Source organism: Filicampus tigris, chromosome 10 (assembly GCF_054856515.1).
Source record: "Filicampus tigris isolate MCC_2025a chromosome 10, RoL_Ftig_1.0, whole genome shotgun sequence".
In the NCBI taxonomy this organism is placed as follows: domain Eukaryota; kingdom Metazoa; phylum Chordata; class Actinopteri; order Syngnathiformes; family Syngnathidae; genus Filicampus; species Filicampus tigris.
This window is the reverse complement of record NC_141226.1, coordinates 6,338,645-6,357,091: the sequence shown is the minus strand read 5'-3', so window position 1 is coordinate 6,357,091 and position 18,447 is coordinate 6,338,645. Positions and strand designations below refer to the sequence as shown.

Genomic DNA, 18,447 nt, shown 5'->3' with positions numbered 1-18,447 from the left:
CGGTTTTCACTGAGAAGTACGTATTATTCACATGTTATTTTGTTGGTTTTATATTGCTTTCCTTATGTGAAGTTTGTTGATTTAAAAAATAAAAAAATGAAGGTTTATAATAATGCACTCAGTCCTGCGTGAAAGCCACAGGGCCAAGCTCTCAGATTTGTTCGGAATTATGTTTCTGCTACAGGGGCTGAGATATCAATTACTATGTAGGTGTTGAATTTCTGCGAAAACTTCAGGTTTTTGAGGGTGATTCTAAAGTCACCCTTCGGTTTTGGAGGGATGTTTTGCCAGGCGCTTTAGGCCTTACCTCATTCACTGCCAGACATTTTTCAGACCCTCTTTTAACCTAACGTTTGAAAAAAGTTGGAAAACAATAAGTCCCTATGACTGAATGGCTGGACTGTGAAAACACAAATAAATACATCAATGGCAGCGAATGAGTGAATGGGTTTATGCCAATTAAGGCCTTTTTTTTAGATTCATGGATTGAATGTCTTTTTAAGGATCTGTGGGAACCGTGCTTTAGAAATGCCACTGGTGGTGGCAGTTGTGTGTTGACTTCACATTAGAGAGGAACGATAACTATCAGACAGATATTATTGGACCGATATTGGGAAAAAATGAAATTGGGAAAAATGACGTCGCTTCTATTGATCCAGTATTAGTAAATTAGGTCGATATTGTAAGCCACCTCAAATACAATACACGAACCTTGGTCTGGTTACTGTCTCTTTAAGAGTCCAAGCCTCTGCTGCATGACGTAGAAGGTAATATGGTGCTACTGCAGGCAATTTCAGAAGTAACAATTAGCCATTTGTTAACACCACTATAGTTTTCCAAATGCAGTTTAATTTTGAATGATTTCGCGGGCAGCCTGCTCCTGTGCCGCTGAAGTGTTCAGACACCAGATGATGACACCAGTGATGACGACAGAGCCCTGCCTTTTCTTTTTTAACTCTACTAACAACAGACAGATTTGTAGTATACCCCAAAAAAATCGGTTATCGTATCGGTTTGGAAATGCAGGTAGTTATTGGTATCGAATGTGATTGGTTAACACAGCCATATCCACCGTTATAAGAGATATAGCTGGACAGTTATAAGTGCATGCACACTTGTGTAATCAATACATCTCAAATGTTTTTTTTTACTTCCCCTCTAAGATATATTTTTGGTCAAGACTTTGGACAGGTTAGAGGTCACATTAACAGTAGAATAAGTTTTGAAATTATACTTGGTCTAACTTTTTATATATCTCATAAGAACCCCTTTGAACAGGGGTGTGTAGACTTTTTATATCCACTGTATTTGTGTTATTATGTGTGGCCAAGTCCACATGCGTAATGAAAGTGCGAGATGACAAGGAGAGCGCAGGTACACAGTACAGTGCATGATCAATTATCGCCTGGGGTACCCAGCGACCTTTAGGAAGTGCAAGTGTCTGCAATTACCCGTGCAAACACACACACACACGCACACACACGCACACAAAGCACAAAATGCAGTCGCTGCACTGTCTACACATCTGAACGATGACAAAATGGGTACTTGACACAAATACGGGTACACAAAAAAACAAAAACAAAGGGAAAAAAAGAGGGAGGGCTGCGGCAGGGTGTATAGTCATTGAACATATTGCCAATATGTACTGTATATGATATTGCCATAGATGATCATGTCGCCTTTATTATTGATCTGAGAGGCTAATCAATCCTGACGACAAACACGAGGTCTCTTTACCTGACAGCACAATTTAACCAACCTCTTAAAATGGGGAATCATCCAATTTGGTAAGTATTGATTTATGTTGACCACGGTAATTCAATGATTACATACCATAGAGTTTGTACTGTATGGTAAATGGTATACTTATGCAATATTATCTTCTGCAACACGAGCTACTTGATGACAGGCTCAGATAGTGTTGGCTTTATAAATATACAGCACAATGGGCCCCTGCAAACTTGCAAGCTTTCCTCCATGCAAATAAGAATTTTCAACCATTTATAATGACTATTTCTCAAAAAACAGTATCACCAAACTTGATAGTTGGACACAACAGCTTCATAAGGGTGTGGATGACAAGTTTCAGCCGGACCGTTTGCCTTTTGACAAGATTTTCATTTTTGGCAAATCCTGCCATTTTGCTACATAAAGCGTTCGTGTAGACACTAAATTGACTTGCAAAGTCATGCAGCTTTCCAACTGCCATGACAACACACAAAACATCACCGCAGCCCAAGAATCAGAAAACAATGATCACAACATCATATATATGATAAGTGAGTGAAAAACATGAGTGGGAGACTCTCATAGGTTTGTTCTGGTTCATAATATTGCAACCTACTCATTCACTGAGAAACACCTCCCTTAGAACCTTAAGCTGTGAGTTCCAGGTCACAAATGAGGCTAACAAATTGTTAGCTCTCCCATTTCCCGTCTTACACTTTGTACAACATCCAGATACACGCAAACTAAATGGCGCACCACCAGACAAAAGGCAGTATGGCACCATTCACAACAATTTCCACCTTTACTAGGGATATAACGATGAATCGAAAATCAATTAAAAATCAATTGAAATGGATACAATCGAATAATCGATTCAAATCGAGGTGAAACGAACATCGGACATCTCAGGACTCACAAGCCCTACACAGCAACCTAACTAAAGACATAACATACTTTGGTCTTTAGAATATACAAATTGAGAGTGCTAAAAAATGATGTCTTGTATTTTTTTTCCATCCTAGATGCGTAGCACATTTTGAATGTGCAGCTCAAATGATGCACTTGTGCCAAACATCAATGCGTATTGCGTTTGTAGATGGCTGCAGCACCACACTTGCGCACAGCATGTGACGAGACAAGCATGGTAGCAATTTTGGCTTGGGTGAATGTGTTACATCCCTAATCTTTACTCGATACTCACCATGCAGATGAGACACTTGTATCGGTCTCCTCTCAGTATTTGCTTCTCCAACTCTCTGATTCGAGCCTTCAGAGCCTCCATGGTGGTAGCTGTGGACTCATCCTCTGTTACTCTAAAGAGGGGTAAGACCAGAGAGAAAACCATGTCAAAACAAGACATAAACTAACTGTCGACACCATTACAACTATATACTTAGGGATGGGAGAAAAAAAATGGATTCTTAGATTCATCGTGATGCAGATGTAAACGGCTCTGAATCAGTTGAGGTAAATGACTATTATATAAAGCAGTTCACCAATACTACATTGTGTCTTAGAATGACAAAATTGACAGCCTTAAAATAAGCAATTTAAAGGGAGACATCCATCATTGTAACTGAATCCTGTTTGCCGTAGCTCCTTTTCAAAGCAATGCCAGCATCCACTGCCTAAGAAAACCTCTGCGAAGACTCAAAAGCCCAATTCACCAACCCAAGCAGTATAAACGTCTTTAGCCTTTACTCTTATTCGTCTTGAGCTTGTAAAAGACCATTTAGCCCATTAGCCTTGATTAGCTTTCTATCTTATAAAGCATTAATGGTCACAGTGAGCCAGAGAATTCTGTCCTCAGAACAAGGTTTTGACTTTCTTTAGAAAGAGCCATTCAATTGCTTTAAATGTTAATTGTCAACAAAACATTTGTAAGGGGTTAGATCGTTTCTTGTATAAAGCCAGGATACGGCCATTTATTATCAAGAGTTTTTATCGCTTTCACCAAGTTGGACAATGGACCAAGTCAAGATTGCATTTTTGGTATCTAAAATGACATTTGATTTAATACTCGTCTTAATTTGAATGAGGTTTTCAGCAGGGATGAAATGGCTTACTAATAAACCGCTAATAACATTTCAACAGTTAAGCGTTCCCTTTTCAAATAGGAATGATGGTCACTATTGTATTTAGCGTACTGTGCTGTGCTATGTGCCCCTTCTGATCATCAACCGTCGCGGCCAGTCGATCAATTGTAAAGGCAACAATTAAATGATTACTCGACAACTACTCAATTGTCATATTAATCAGTAATTATTGCTAATAGATGAATTATTTCAATAGCGTTTTTAATGAAAATTTGTCCAAATCCTACGGTAACAGTAAATAATCTGACGTCTGTTGTCAGATTGACATTGAAAACATTTGCTTTAACTTTGGAAGACAATCATCAAGTCAGACAATCATCAACATTGGCTATTTTCCAACATGTTATGTAACCCAATATTTATCAGAATGCCTTGTTTCAACTAGTGGCCTTGCATGGAGCATATTCTTAAAAAATAATGTTTGGGTTGACTTCGCTTGAATAAAAGTATTTTTAATAAGAAAATCAATCCTCTTATTCATGTTAAGGGTATTAAAATTCAAGAAAATAATGGGACAGAAAAATCAAGGTTTTTTTACAATAAAATATGCGATTAACTACAAGTTAACTATGAAAAAATGTGATTAACTACGATTAAAAATGTTAATCGCTTGTCAGCACTAATATATATATATATTTTCTGTACTGTTAATTTGAAATGTCCAGTTTTTTAATAAAATGATAAAAATTAAAGATTGCTTTTTATAATGCGATTCATCCATTAATCGACAATGTAAGAACATCAATGAGGTGCCTTATAAGGGCATGTAAAAAGTTAAGGCAGAGGCCATGAAATGCGCGTGGGAAGGGGATGCCGAAGGCTCAAGATAGTTGATAAAAGGTCTGTGCAACCAGACGCTCAGGATTGAATAAGACGCCTTTGAATGCTAACAGGGAAAGTACGACAAGTCAGGAGGAGGAGGAGGAGGAGGGGCTGGGGTTTGGAGGCCGGCTTCATCACTTGGAAATTGGGGACGGATTCAATTATTTGTAGAAACCACATGGAAATCTCTGCATTGTTCCAGCTCAAGCACCAAATTTGGCAGCAATCACATTGGCGGCATTGGAAGGGCCATTTATCTTGGAGGGCAAAGGCCATCCAAGGGACTCTGTACTTGTGTCTGCGTGTGCGTGCAGGAGGGCTCATTTATCTTGCTGGGGGATGAGCAGGGGGACGAGGATGCCCTCGGGAGGCAACCAGATCATTACCCATCTGGGATCAGAAAGAGAGAGGGATGGAAACGGCCCTGTGAAAAGCCCCGCGCACGTGTCAGTGTAACCAAAGGAGACAAATCTCATTTTCATTTAGGGACGGAGGGACGCAGGGGCCCAAGAAAGACGTGCATTTAGAGGAACTAGTGAGGCAGGGAAGGCTTGGAGTCAGCCATCTGAATGCTTGTTCCACTGCAATAAATCAGCACCTACTTGAACCCCTCCAAAGTGATCCTGAGATGAAGCAATGTTCCACTTCCGCCACTTACAACGTAGCTAGCACATCAACTTGGAACACAATGCCAGATTTCAGCCCCAAAATATACTCTTGTTAACGATTCTTATATTCCACTGGCGCGTGTCGAGCCGGTCTCCTCTCGGGCGTACACGCAGTCACACGAAGTGAGGCGGGAAAGGTCACACCACCGGCAACAATTTAGTTCATGGATACGCACATCAAGAGCATTGCGGTTTCCGATCAATACATTTTTCAATTCAACGGTTACCCCCCGGTGAGATTTCATACGGGCAACCTACGCGCTAGGTGCCAATTGATTCATTTACATGAAGCATTTATCACATGCGCAGAAGTGAAGAGAAAACAGTATAACAATTTGAGCAAAAAAGACGCATATGGTTACTAGAGATAGACCGATACTGATTATTAGTAGTCAAGGGGGCCATAACCGAGCCGAAACTCATTGTCAGTGAAAAAGAAAAATATGGGCATTGAAATCGTAAAAAAAAAGACAACAAAACAAACAAACAAAAACTCTTAACTTTGTTGAAATGTCTTCAAGCATGTTTATTGAACAATCCTCTATATTTCGATAATGTTGATTTTTTTTAATTATTGACATTACACAATATTTGTATTATTATAATTATATACATCTTTGCTACAAAATTCTAACAAAAAGTTCCAGGAGCACTCATGGTCATCAGCATTTCTTAAAAAGTGAAATGAAAACTGAAACAATACAAACTTTCACATATTTCTTGTTTCGATTTCAACAAAGTTTGAAATTGATTTACTATCAGCCATCAGATTTTTAAAAAAGGCAGATGGCGATATTTGTCAAAACGCAGAATCGCGGCACCGATAACCGGGCCGGCCGACCATCGGTCTATCCCTAATGCTTACCAAAGAACACGGTCTTAAAGCACAGGTGTCAAACTCCGCTCCTCAAGGGCCGGTCAATTCACTCTCTGCACCTTTATCCGCTAACATTTCTCTCACACTCTTGCAATGAGCTGACCTCTATTAGCCAAGGAAGGGAAAAGTTGTGTGTGGCTTTGACACTGTTTGCTTGTGGGAGAATATGGACGAGGGAATGGAAATGAGGGAATTACGGAGCCTTACACACATTTTCACAGTTAATTTAATCTTTATATCGACCAGTTTATTTCACTCTTTCATAGTGAGATTGACCTCTTATTAAAGGTTAAGTATTATGTTAAAATAAAATAACCTAAATGTATTTTTCTTCGGGTCATTATTTTCAGAAAACAAATGCAATATATATCGATATCGACCAATATGAAACACTTATATCGTGATATACTTTTGAGTCATATCGCCCAGCCCTACTTGCAACACAAAATCTATACATTCCCAACATTAAAAGGCTGGCTGCGTCTAATTTCTGCAGGAAGACCAAACACCTACTTTTCAATCTCGCTGTTTTTACAGGTGCGTGGGACACAGGAGGCGGAAGGTGTGGAGGATGACGGAGTGCTTGGGTCCATTTTGCAGCTTTCGCCATTGCTCGTTGAAGGCATCTCTATCAACACATAAGCCATGGATGGGATTCATTCGGGTTTTTTTTTCCCAATCACAATTAGACCAACGTCACAAAGTTGCTGTCGTCTACTGATGTCATAATCATTGCAATTTCACACTCTTACCATCGCTCGCCCATTTGGAGAACTCGGGCGTTATTCTGTTTGAGGGCATGCCGCCGCTGCAAGAGGAAAAACATGTTTTTGTTTGATTTATAGAAAAAAAAAAACGCATTTTTGCAATGACGTACCGTATTTTCCAGACTATAAGTTGCAGTTTTTTTCATAGTTTGGCCGGGGGTGCGACTTATACTCTGGAGCGACTAACGTGTGAAATTATTAACACATTATTTGTTTCTCTTTCCTTTTCAACGTCAGCAAACAATACACCAAACAACCACAGGAGGGCGTTCTAAGGCTGCATATAAACCTGCATTACATATTGACTTTACAACGGGCAGAATAACCTTTAGTGTATATTATTTCACATCTTACTGTAACCCACATAAAGAAACATAAATATAAATCCTAAAAGCTATTAAAATGCATGAATAATTTAAACGGTTAAAATCCAAGTAATTAAAATAGTATGATAAAGACAATTAGACTATCTATCAATACATATACATCTATACAAAATAGTGTACTGTTGCTTTAAGACACTGGCTGGGGTCTTGCATCAGCCACACGTACGGAGCTGAGAGCGGGGAAGAGAACAAAAATAATTATGATTAATAATTAATAATAATTAAGCATAAATACTTTTGGAGACTTGGAAACATTCTACATGGTCGGGGATAAATAAAAGACTTATTTAATCGATCTACAACCATTTTGGTGGATTTAAAGTTATCTTACCGTAACTTTCTTGTATGCTACATGTGTAAATGTTAGCTAAATGTTACTGTAGCTCGGTGGAAATGATGTGTACTAAGAGCACAATTAATTTCCTCCAAAAATGCGACTCATACTCCAGTGCGACATATATTTTTTTCCTTCTTTATCATGCATTTTATGGCTGGTGCGACATTTACTCCGGAGCGACTTATTGTCTGGAAAATACGGTAAGTATTCACCTAATTCACACCTAAATTGGATCTAAAAAAAAACCTTTAAAAACAATAAACTACCGAGCTGAAATAAAGTAATACAACTAAATTTCTGGGTGTGTTTGCTGGTCCCGGCTTCATACTTGAGCACGGCTCCCCGTAGCGCTTCCCGCTCTCTGGCTTCTCCTTGGTCCTCCCCAGCTCCAGAGCACGGGATGATGTCAGCCTCGGTGTACTGCGCTTTGCCGTACTCCAACGTGTCGTCTCCATCTACGTCAAGGTCTGCGTCGCTGTCTGCCGCACTCTCTTTGATGCTACATGTAGCAAAACCAGTGGCTTTTTTTTTTTGTGGGGGACATAAAATGGAGGGATAAGTTAGATGTAATAAATAATGAAAACAAATTGAAATGCAACATTTTAGAACATGGTAAAATGTCGCTCACACACGACTGTGGAGACAACGGTTAGCCTATTATTGGTGACCTGATGACGACGGAGACCTCAACAGAGATAGACCAATGTTTTTTTTCAGGGCCGATACCGATTATTAGTAGTCAAGGAGGCCGATATCCGATATTTGGAGCCGAAACTCATTCTCAGTAAAAAGGAAAATACACAACGACCAATCACGGCTGACCTGTTTTCTGAATCTGAGCCGTGATTGGTCGTTGTGAGCAGTTGTGATGTCATTTTCAGTCGACAGAAGACAAAATGGCCGCCCCCAGAGATGGCTAAAAAGGAGTGCGGTTTTTTGCTTTACTTAGATTCCACAAACGCAAAATTAATCAGAATGCCGTGTTTCAACTGGTGGGAACATATTCTTGAAAAAAATATCTTTGGTTTGACTTTCACTTTAACTTTTAACGCATTTAAGCATGTTTACTGAACATTTTTTTTCAGATTTGCATAATGTTGATTTTTTAAAATTATTATACATTTTTGGCAATTCAGTATACGTGATTGTTGTAAAATTCTAACAACGTTCAGGGAACTCCCAGGGTCATTAGCATGTCTTATAATGTTCAAATAAAACTCAAAATGTCAAAATGACAAATGTTCAAATTTCACTTTTCTTGGTTTTGATTTCAAACAAAAACAAAAAGCTGCAGAATGTTGCCAGGGTAAAGAATCTCTTTTTTTTTTTTTTGTTTTAAACAGTTTTAAAATGATTCATTACTGGCCATCAGATATTTAAAAAAGGCTGATCCCGGTTTTCGTCAAAATGCCGAATATCGTCCCGGATGATTATCTGTCTCTCAACAATCAATCCTTTCGGCTCTTTTCCGGCGTCAATTGTATAGTGTTAATTTATTGATGAATACTTATGTATTATGGCCTTTTTATTGTTTTGTAAAGTGCTTCGTTACAGCTCTAGCTGTTATGAAATGCGCTATATAAATAAAATGGTATTGTATTACGTCCCGGTTCGTGTGTGCATGCGTGCGGCACATCGATAAACCCAGTGATAAACGACCAGACAAATGCTCACAGCCGCATTCAGCTCCACTTAAGTCGCAAAGCCTGACGTGTGTGTCCGTCACTTACAGAAGTCTCCTCAGTGTTTGTTTGAGACACTCTGTGCCCGTGTCCCTTAACAACCTGTCTCTCCGACTCCTTCAAGGTGTGTCCCCGCCTCCTTTTCCGAGGATCCGAGTGTGCGCTTGGGTCCAAGAGTGTGAATGACACTCAGTCTGCCAATCCACACACTTGAAGCTGTGCGTGTACGTGGACTTAAGATGTAACCTGTGACAGGCGAGACAGCCACCTTATTTAAAGCTGTCCCAGTTTCTCCGAGCGCCGAGTTGGACTCGTGTGTGTGCTGTGTGTGTGTGTGTGTGTGAGAGAGAGACGTGTGTAAGACCATGGACAGACTTGACAGTGTTCATCATCCATCTGATTTTACCTGCACTCCCAGTGCACAAGTCTCAATGCAACAGCGGGTAGTTTTCAAACAAAGAGCAAAGCTTCTCTCAATCTGAACGGGAAATCCCAAAGGAGGTCAGCATGGATGAAACTGAAACAAATCGCTAAAACGAATGTGTAACATTCATTGATACAGTCGAACTTCAGTTTACAAATTTAATCTGGTCCATGACTCCTGAGAACTATTAAGTTCAATCACAAATCTTTCAGTTTGCGAACAGAGGTCGTGTTTCGTTTTTAGAAACGCAATTAATCAGTTTCATGCATAGAACAAAGTGATGTTTACCTTGATTTTATCCATGTATAGCTACACATAAGTTAAAACACTGAATTCCAAATTGTGACTATCGTAAACATAAACAAGGCTGTGGAGTCGCTGGTCACACAGTGAAAAAAGGCCTGTTAGAATTAGAGATGTAACGCTTTACTCAAGCCCCGATTCGATGCGATGTTCGATTTTGAGGTCTCGATTTTCAAGTCGATTTGTTAAAAACCGCGACCATGCTTGATACTCTGTGCTAGTGTGGTGCTGCAGCCATCCAAACGCAATACGCAATGATGAGGCCTGAGGAGTGTGCGCCCTATTTGCTCCTTATATGTGTGTGTTAAGTCCCTCCGCTGCTTCTATCGGTCCCTCTAAGCAGTCTTGGCAGGCCAATTTAATCTAGCAGGTTAAGGTCAGCACCACTCTAAGTGCCTTTCGCTCACATTATGCACTGTCACCCTTGACCTCCTTTTTATCTCTCACCTCTCATCCTCAGCTCCTCCTCACAACAGATCTTACCTCCTTTTTTTGGAATGATCGTTTCTTCCTTTCTTTTTTTTTTTTTCATTTTTCTTTGATTAGTCTATTCCTCCCTCATGAGCCATAATCTCCGTACTTAGCTTCAAATGTTAAACATATTTGCTCTTAATTGTCCTCCCACCCAGCAGTGCTGCTCAATAAACTGTGTCCAAGAATCAATACAAGTACTCAAACACAGCTGCTTGTCTCATTATCAGTAGGGATGTAGCTATTCACTCAAGCCCCGATTCGGTTTTCGGTTTCCGATTTTCAATTTGATACGATTTTTTCAAAAGCGCTACCATGCTTGTCTCTGTGCGCTAGTGTGGTGCTGCAGCCATCCACAAAGGCAATACGCGATGATGTTTGGCGCAAGCGTATCATTTGATCTCGACATTCAAAATGTGCTGTGCGTCTGGAATGGAAAACATTTTGAAAATTAGGAGGAACATACATTTTTAGCACTCTAAATTAGTATATTCTAATCACCTAGCTATGTTGTCTTTTGCTAGGTGTTGTTGTACAGGGCTCGTGAGTGCTGAGATGTCTGAGTTTGAGTCGTCTCGATTGTTCGATGAATCGATTTTTAATAAATTTTTGATGAATTGTTACATTCCAAGTCACTAACACTCGGCGCATCTTCACTCGTATCTCTTAATCTTTTTTATTATGTTTTTACATCTACATATTTTAACAGTTTCAATCCATTTTAAATCGGTTATTGATCAATCGTTACATCCCTAACCCTGACTATCATGTAGAGACAAAACCGTCAAATGATTCACAACCACCACGTAAATTGTATGAAGAGATATGAAGAGCAGAGATGGATTGAAGAAATCGCCAGGCTGAACGAATCAGGCTAATCTATCCGACGTGCAACATCCTGTTGCCATAGCAATTATCAGGACCCCCTCCTTTAGACCGTCTGAGATGGGGTGTCAAAGGTCATCACACTATCTTTCTGCCCTTTACAGGTCAGGAGGAGGCACAAGAGACGAGTCAAGGCACAAAGATATGAGACGGTCATCTTTGAAGTCAATTTACAAAGAAGAGATTTCTCCACATTCTGAAGCCCTCTTGGCCTTCTCAATCGGAAATAATCCCCTTCTCTTCTGTCTCTCAGGACGGGCTGCTATCAAATTTAAGGATTTGTCTGTGCCAGTTCCTCTCTGTTCAGCACCACACTTCACTGATATTTGTTGGTTGGCGGCTTGAAAAACGTTGGTTGAAAAGCGAGGAGAAATAAACTGAATTTGAGGTTCCCGACCTCAGCCCCATCAAACATCTTTTGGATTAACTACAAGAGCTTGTAGTCACAAACGCTCTTCTAGGTGTATGGCAGGCTATAAAAGCAGGCAGCAAGGGAGTCATTAGCAGAGTCCAAATAATTTTGCTCAAATGGAGTCGTCACATTCTGCAACGGCAGCAAGTCCTTTTTTAAGGGCCTGGTTTGCGCGCCTTTTAATTCACGCACAGTCTCCCATTCGGACTTCAGACACAGTGTAAGACTCACCACGTGTAAACTGTGAACGAATTAGGAAACAAGAGGCGTGGTGTGCTGACAGCGCAAGCTCCGCCCAAATCCTGGAACTTGCACCCTTCCTGAGACTTGAGAACGTCATAAAAATCCGCGGAAAAGCTAAAGGAAGATGTGAAAATGCCTTCTGTAGCAAATACATGCACGTAGTCGGGATTTGTGGGCCACTCGATTACACTTCATACTTTGGAAGCGAGCCTGTTTTTTTGTTTTTTGTTTTTCAACTTTCAAATTTCTTTGATACACTATGTAAGTTCCTTTTGGACCACACACAATTGATCAAATTAGTTATAACATTAAAAAGGTGCAAATGTATAAGTTCAAGTATGATTTCCTTGTGTAAACAAACATAGTGCATTGGATATAAATTAACTCATTAACTGCATTGACAAATTCATTTCTCTTTTCACAGTCCAGCCATTTAATCCCAGGAAAGTATATATTTTTTCTATTTTTTTTCAAACGTTCAAACGAGTAAAAGAGGGTTTGAAAAGGTCTGGCGGTGAATGAGTTAATGATAATTTTTTTTACCATGATGCCAAATTTGTAATCGTGGAGTGTAATAATCGTGATTGAATTTCGATTAATGGCACAGCCGTAGAGTGAGTGCTCATTTGAAAAGCACACCAAATTGTTAAGTGCACATTCTTATGAAGGTTTGTATTGTATCGTATAAAGAAATCGAAGCGAGCCTCTCTTCATCCTGCCAGCTGAGGACAGAATCTCCAGCCATCGTGCCATACGTTTGTCCTCGAGAGGGTTATGGATACTGCGCCGTCCGTCTCTTGGAACCATCGTGTTGCTTTCATGACAAAATCCACCTTTAGAGCTTTCTTCCCTGCGTGTGTGTTTGTCTCTGCGCTTTTCAAGTTCCTCTCCCCAGACCACATCACAAGGTGCCCTATTAGAGTGTGGCAGAAGGGTCCAGTGTCTGCTTGTTTGTTTACCAACACTCAAGACGGTCAGACAGATGGAGGAGGGAGCGTGAGGAAGATGCGAGGAACCTCCAACCGCCTGCGCTGCTCTTTAGCGTGGTTTAACTGCCATTCCTCCTTGCTCTGTCTTGTCTTGCTTCCCTTGGGTAAGAGATGGCTGATTTGCTATGAGAGTGCCAAGAGTGAATTTGAACAAGGGGAAAAAAACGGGCAAGCAGCGGGAGAAGTAACATGCCGCTAAATGGGGGGGGGGGTTTGCTGTGCCCACTACTGTGAAGGCTTCAAGGGAAGTCACCCCAAACGTATTATTTTTCAAGAATATGTTCTATGCAGGTCCACTAGTTGAAACATGGCACTCTGATAAATACTGCGTTTGTGGGATAAAAATTAGTCCACCCATCTTTAGCTAGCTCAGGGGGCGGCCATTTTGTAGCTTCTGTCGACTGTTGACTGAAGTTGCTCAGGTAACAACCAATCATGGCTCACTTAAGAAAACAGGCGACCCGTTCAACTAACAACAATTCTCGTTATTTCTTCCTCAAATGATTTTCCAATTATTATGATTATTATTGTGACAGCAGAACTGTGCTTTGATCTGAACATGACGGTTGACACTTTACAGAAGTGAAGACTACGACTTGTGTGCACATGCGTACCTCTGAAGCCTCCCTCCAGAAGTGCGGTTGCTCTGATCCTCTTCTGCCCCGCCCACTCGTACTCCTCAAAGCCACGCCCACTGTCGCCGTCCATATCCGCAGAGTCGTCGTCACCGAGCACACCCTCGCGCTGACACAACAAAGGCACGTGTTAATGATATCCTAACATGTTGTTGGTCACACTACAAATTTACCTGCTGTCTTTCTCAAGCCTTTTCCAATTTTATTTTTGGGTTTGGGAGCGGAACCTAACTGTGGCCACAATTTGCACATATTGGAAAAAATGTTGAGGAAAAAAAATACTGTATACAAAATACTGAGGGCTGCCAAGATTAGTCGACAATTCATTTTAATAGTTTAATAATATACTATGTCATAGTGCAAAAAAATAAAAAATAAAGGCTATTTTTCATCCTTCCAGGTGCATACCACATTTGGATTGTGTAAATCAATTTACTAGAAAAACAAAAGCTTTTGGATAGAGGTTAACTGAAGAAAAAATTAAAAACCAGTACACGCTTATTTTAGTTTTCTTCAGGACAGTGCATTTTCCCAATTTACTCCTTTAATTTCACTATCTTCTACGTAAAAAAAAAAAAAAGCCTTGGTGCCCGAGAAAAGTGAAATATGTATACAAATATTAATTATTATTATTTACAGATAATTTCACTCGATTAGTGCAACTGTGCATCGTGTATAGTTTTTGTTCCACTTTAAAATGCACAAAAGAATTACAGCTAAAATTTTAAGGCTAGAGTATTGCCAGCAATTTAATGCGCTCCCTCATTTATAAACATGTCAGCAATGATGGTATAAGTTGCAAAGCTTAATTAAGGTTGAATGTACTATCATCTTAATTGTCTTTATGATTAGTTTGCACATAAAGACTTCAAGCTGTAAGCGAATGATGGTTATGGTAAGAGCAGCAGCTCGCTGCCGCGATTGACATATTGTCCGATTAGTCGACTAATGGCGATTACTGTTGGTAATTAGTCTACTAGCAAAATAATCGATTATGGCAGCCCTACTGTACATTTTCATAATACAATTTTCAGCCTTGTTTCCCTTAACTGAACACAAGTGAATGATTAAACTGCCAATTGTGTGGGGTATCCAAATGGTCATTCAACCAGTGGCACTTTTGAATAGCATTTCCTGTTTGCTGAAAAACAATGATCAGCAAAGAGCAGCTCGGAAAACCTCTTCGACAATGTGGTTGATTTGAAGAGATCAACATAGGAGTTATAGACAAATGATTCCTATCCATGGAGCGCAGCACAGGATGCAATGTTGAGAGGTCGGTGCACTGTTTGGAATTGAGGTGTTAGTCCGTCTACAACTAAGTTCATTAGTGAGGGGTGAGGTATAGAGTGATTCCCACACCACTACTGAAGAGGACTACGGGATTAAGTCGTTATTCAAGAGCAGCATGCTAATGGTTCAAATGCGCAAACATCATCAGGGATACAGCACACAGAGAGAAAGCCCAATTGAGTTTGAAGAGGGTCATTTGAATCCCCTTAAAAACTTTAGTGACAAGGGATGTAACGATTAATTGAAAATCAACAAAAAATCGATTGAAACCGATTCATCTAATAATCTATTCGAATCTCCGACATCTCAGCACTCACAAGCCCTATACAGCCACACCTATTCACCACCAATTTAGAGTGCTAGAAAATGATGTTCCTCCTAATATTAATTTTTTTTTTTGGCCATTCCAGATGCATAGCACATTTTGAATGCGTAGAGCAAATTATGCGCTTGCGCCATACATTAGGGATGGTCCGATATGCTTTTTTCAGGGCCAATACCGATTATTAGTAGTCAAGGCGGCCGATAACCGATATTTGAAGCCGATATTTATTATATTTATTCGTAGAAAAAACGGGTAAAGTGGTGTAAAATTTATGAAAAATAAAAACTCCAACACTTGACTTTGTTCAAATGCCTTTAAGCTTATGATTTTTAAACAACTTCAGTGATTTACTAGATGTTAAAGCTTTTCTAGCTCTTAAAAAATAGACAACTTTGTTTTAAGTCTCACAAAAAAGTGCAGGGAGCTCCCAGGCTTACAATAAATAGTTTTCTAAAAATCTACTATAACTGAAATGTTTATCTTTCACACATCTTTGTTTTAAAGTTCAAAAACATAAAAGTGAATCCTCAACGCAGCTACTAGCCAGCCAGATAAGCATGTTTCCAAGACCGTACTTTCACATGCGGTACTTTGCCGTCAATTTTTGCACCATGTACAGTACTTGGAGCGGTGGTTGTTTTAAAGTGCTCTGTAAATAAAGTTGAGTTTAGCTTTTCATGACATGGCTTACACACAGACATGCACACACTGGCACTCACGTCTTACTTTTATCACCATTTCCCGATATCATCAGCAACTTCTCTCAGGAGCCATTCACAAAGCAAATTAACTGTTGTGACATTGGGGGAGTTGTTAGCTTGAGCTGCATGTGTCGAGTAGAACTGCCCCTTGTGTTTATATGACACAGAAGGGCTCATAGTAATGTTACAAGTGAGTTATAGTAGACTAACATTTACTACAATTTCGGCGAAAGCTATTGCATTACCTTGAACTACTAACTCGCCGACTCCCGTCGTGTATGTGCCTGGCTCATCCAGGAGACACACAGAGAGAGAGAGAGAGAGCAGGGAGCACACACACAGCTTTACGCTGATTGGCTGTTACGCACTGCACAAGGAACCAATCAGATGGTGCTTTGGGCGGGCCAATCTGCCTATGCAGGCAGGGCCAGTGGTGCAGCAAACAGAGAGAGAGCACGCTGCAGCAAGCACGAATAAAGCCGTTTTTAATTTATCGGCCTTAAAATGAAAAATATCGGCCCGATAATCGTCCCGGCCGATAATCAGTCCATCCCTACCATACATCATTGCATATTGCCTTTGTGGACGGCTGCAGCATCACACTAGCGCAAAGGGACAAGCATGGTAGCGATTTTAAAAAAAAATCGAATCGAATCGAAACTCAGAACTGAAAATCGAATCGGGCCTTGAGTGAATCGTTACATCCCTATTAGTGACTTATCCCCAAGTGATGTGTAAGCAAGTCCACCATTCGAAATGAAGATAGACTGATGACTGTCGAAATCACAAGGCGCTGCTTGTTCGATGCTTGGACTAATGTCGAGAAGTGAGTGGACAGCTTCGACAGGAAGTTAAGGAAGTGACAGGCTGTCCAACTGTAAGTTAGGCGGGGCTCGGGGGCCTGTAATTTACTACCTGGATGAGGCATTGTTCCACATGTCTACTCATCTCCTCCTCGCTCCCAGCCAGTGGGGCACTGCACAGCGGACATACCTGGCCCCCATCCTCAGGCTTCCTCCTCTTCATCTTCCCTATACGGGCTGGAAGTCAGAAAGAGAGACACACCATTCAAAAAAGCTGTTGTTTGACATACAAAGGCAACACTGGTGAGGCCACAGGAAGAAAGACTTAAAGGGAAAGTCAAAAAATATTTGCAGTACTATGTTCTATGCACTTTCACTAGTCTAAACATGGGATACTGTGGCAATATTGTGTTTGTGGGATAAAAATTACCCATTTTTTGTCATCTCAGGGGGCGGCCATTTGGTTACTTCTGTCGACTGAAAATGACATCACAGTTGCTCAGGTAACAACCAATCACGGATCACCTCTTTTCTGAAGCTGAGCCATGATTGGTCGTGATCTGAGCCCTGAGCAATTTCGATGTCTTCGTCAGTCGACAGAATTGACGAAATGGCCGCCCCCTGAGCTAACTAGAAAATGGGTGGGTGGATTTCTCATATTCCATCAATGCCATTAATCATAATGACGAATTTTAACTAGCGGGCCTGCATAGAACAAATTCTTGAAAACAATATGTTTGGGTTGACTTCCTCTTTAACAACTTTATCATGCACATGCTCTCCCTTTTCCCCCCTTCGGAAGAAAAAAAAGACAACAACCGGACATGACAATTTTGACAATTTTCTCTCCCTCTTCCTATCCCTCTCACACACAGCTAATTAGAAATTTAACAGAACAGAGCAGCTGTCATTGTACCCAAAGATGTTTTTTCTTAACTCTAAATGGCACACAGGGACATTAATTTTTAGCGAGCTTCGGGGAAAAAAAAAAAGGGAGGCTGAAAGGGACTTCAGCGAGGGCAATCGGAGTCTGGGAGGGGGTGAGCCGCTGAAAGGCAATGTGCCATTACTGTAGGGGTGGAAAAGTAAGGATTGGGGGGTGGGAGGGACATGATGCTAATAGAGGGGAGCATTGTTAACTAGAGAAGGAAAAACACTGCTAATTACGTTAAGCAAGGATCTGTGTCCTCCCTCCTAGCTATTTGGCCCAACATGAGAATGATTCCTAATTCCACATGAAGGCAGAGGAGGGGAATTCTGGGTGCTGCTTAAATTTTAGAGCAATTGTCTCGCTTTAAGAAAGGATTTCTTTTGAAAAAATCCAGCCTATTAAGACCATACACTTTTTGACCCTTTATTAAGACCATACACTTTTTAACTCTATGTCTATAAAGATCAAGTCGATAAAAATAACCTTTCAAAAAAAATCTTCTGTCATTTAGGTAATTAAGCTGAGTTATGATTAGAGACAGAGTAAATTATCAGGGGTCTGACTATAGCATATTGACGATATATCGGCACTGGTCAATATGTAACTGATGTATTAAAGGGGAAATCATCCCAGACATTTTTTCAAGAATATGTTCTATGCAGGCAG

At 40.4% G+C, this 18,447-nt stretch overlaps 1 protein-coding gene across 4 annotated transcripts in view; it reads right to left on the bottom strand.

The window, feature by feature from the left end:
* rnf220a (ring finger protein 220a) overlaps positions 1 to 18,447 on the bottom strand; it is a 179,025-nt gene that overhangs the window by 12,251 nt on the left and 148,327 nt on the right. For 3 of the 4 annotated variants that reach the window (XM_086042683.1, XM_086042684.1, XM_086042686.1), the window contains 6 exons: positions 16,963 to 17,087; positions 13,708 to 13,837; positions 8,013 to 8,205; positions 6,947 to 7,002; positions 6,708 to 6,822; positions 2,933 to 3,044 (listed from right to left, as the gene is read on the bottom strand). In XM_086042683.1, the coding sequence (XP_085898809.1) occupies positions 2,933 to 3,044; positions 6,708 to 6,822; positions 6,947 to 7,002; positions 8,013 to 8,205; positions 13,708 to 13,837; positions 16,963 to 17,087 (731 nt within the window). The remainder of the gene's footprint in view (positions 1 to 2,932; positions 3,045 to 6,707; positions 6,823 to 6,946; positions 7,003 to 8,012; positions 8,206 to 13,707; positions 13,838 to 16,962; positions 17,088 to 18,447) is intronic. The other variant, XM_086042685.1, reaches the window with a different exon arrangement.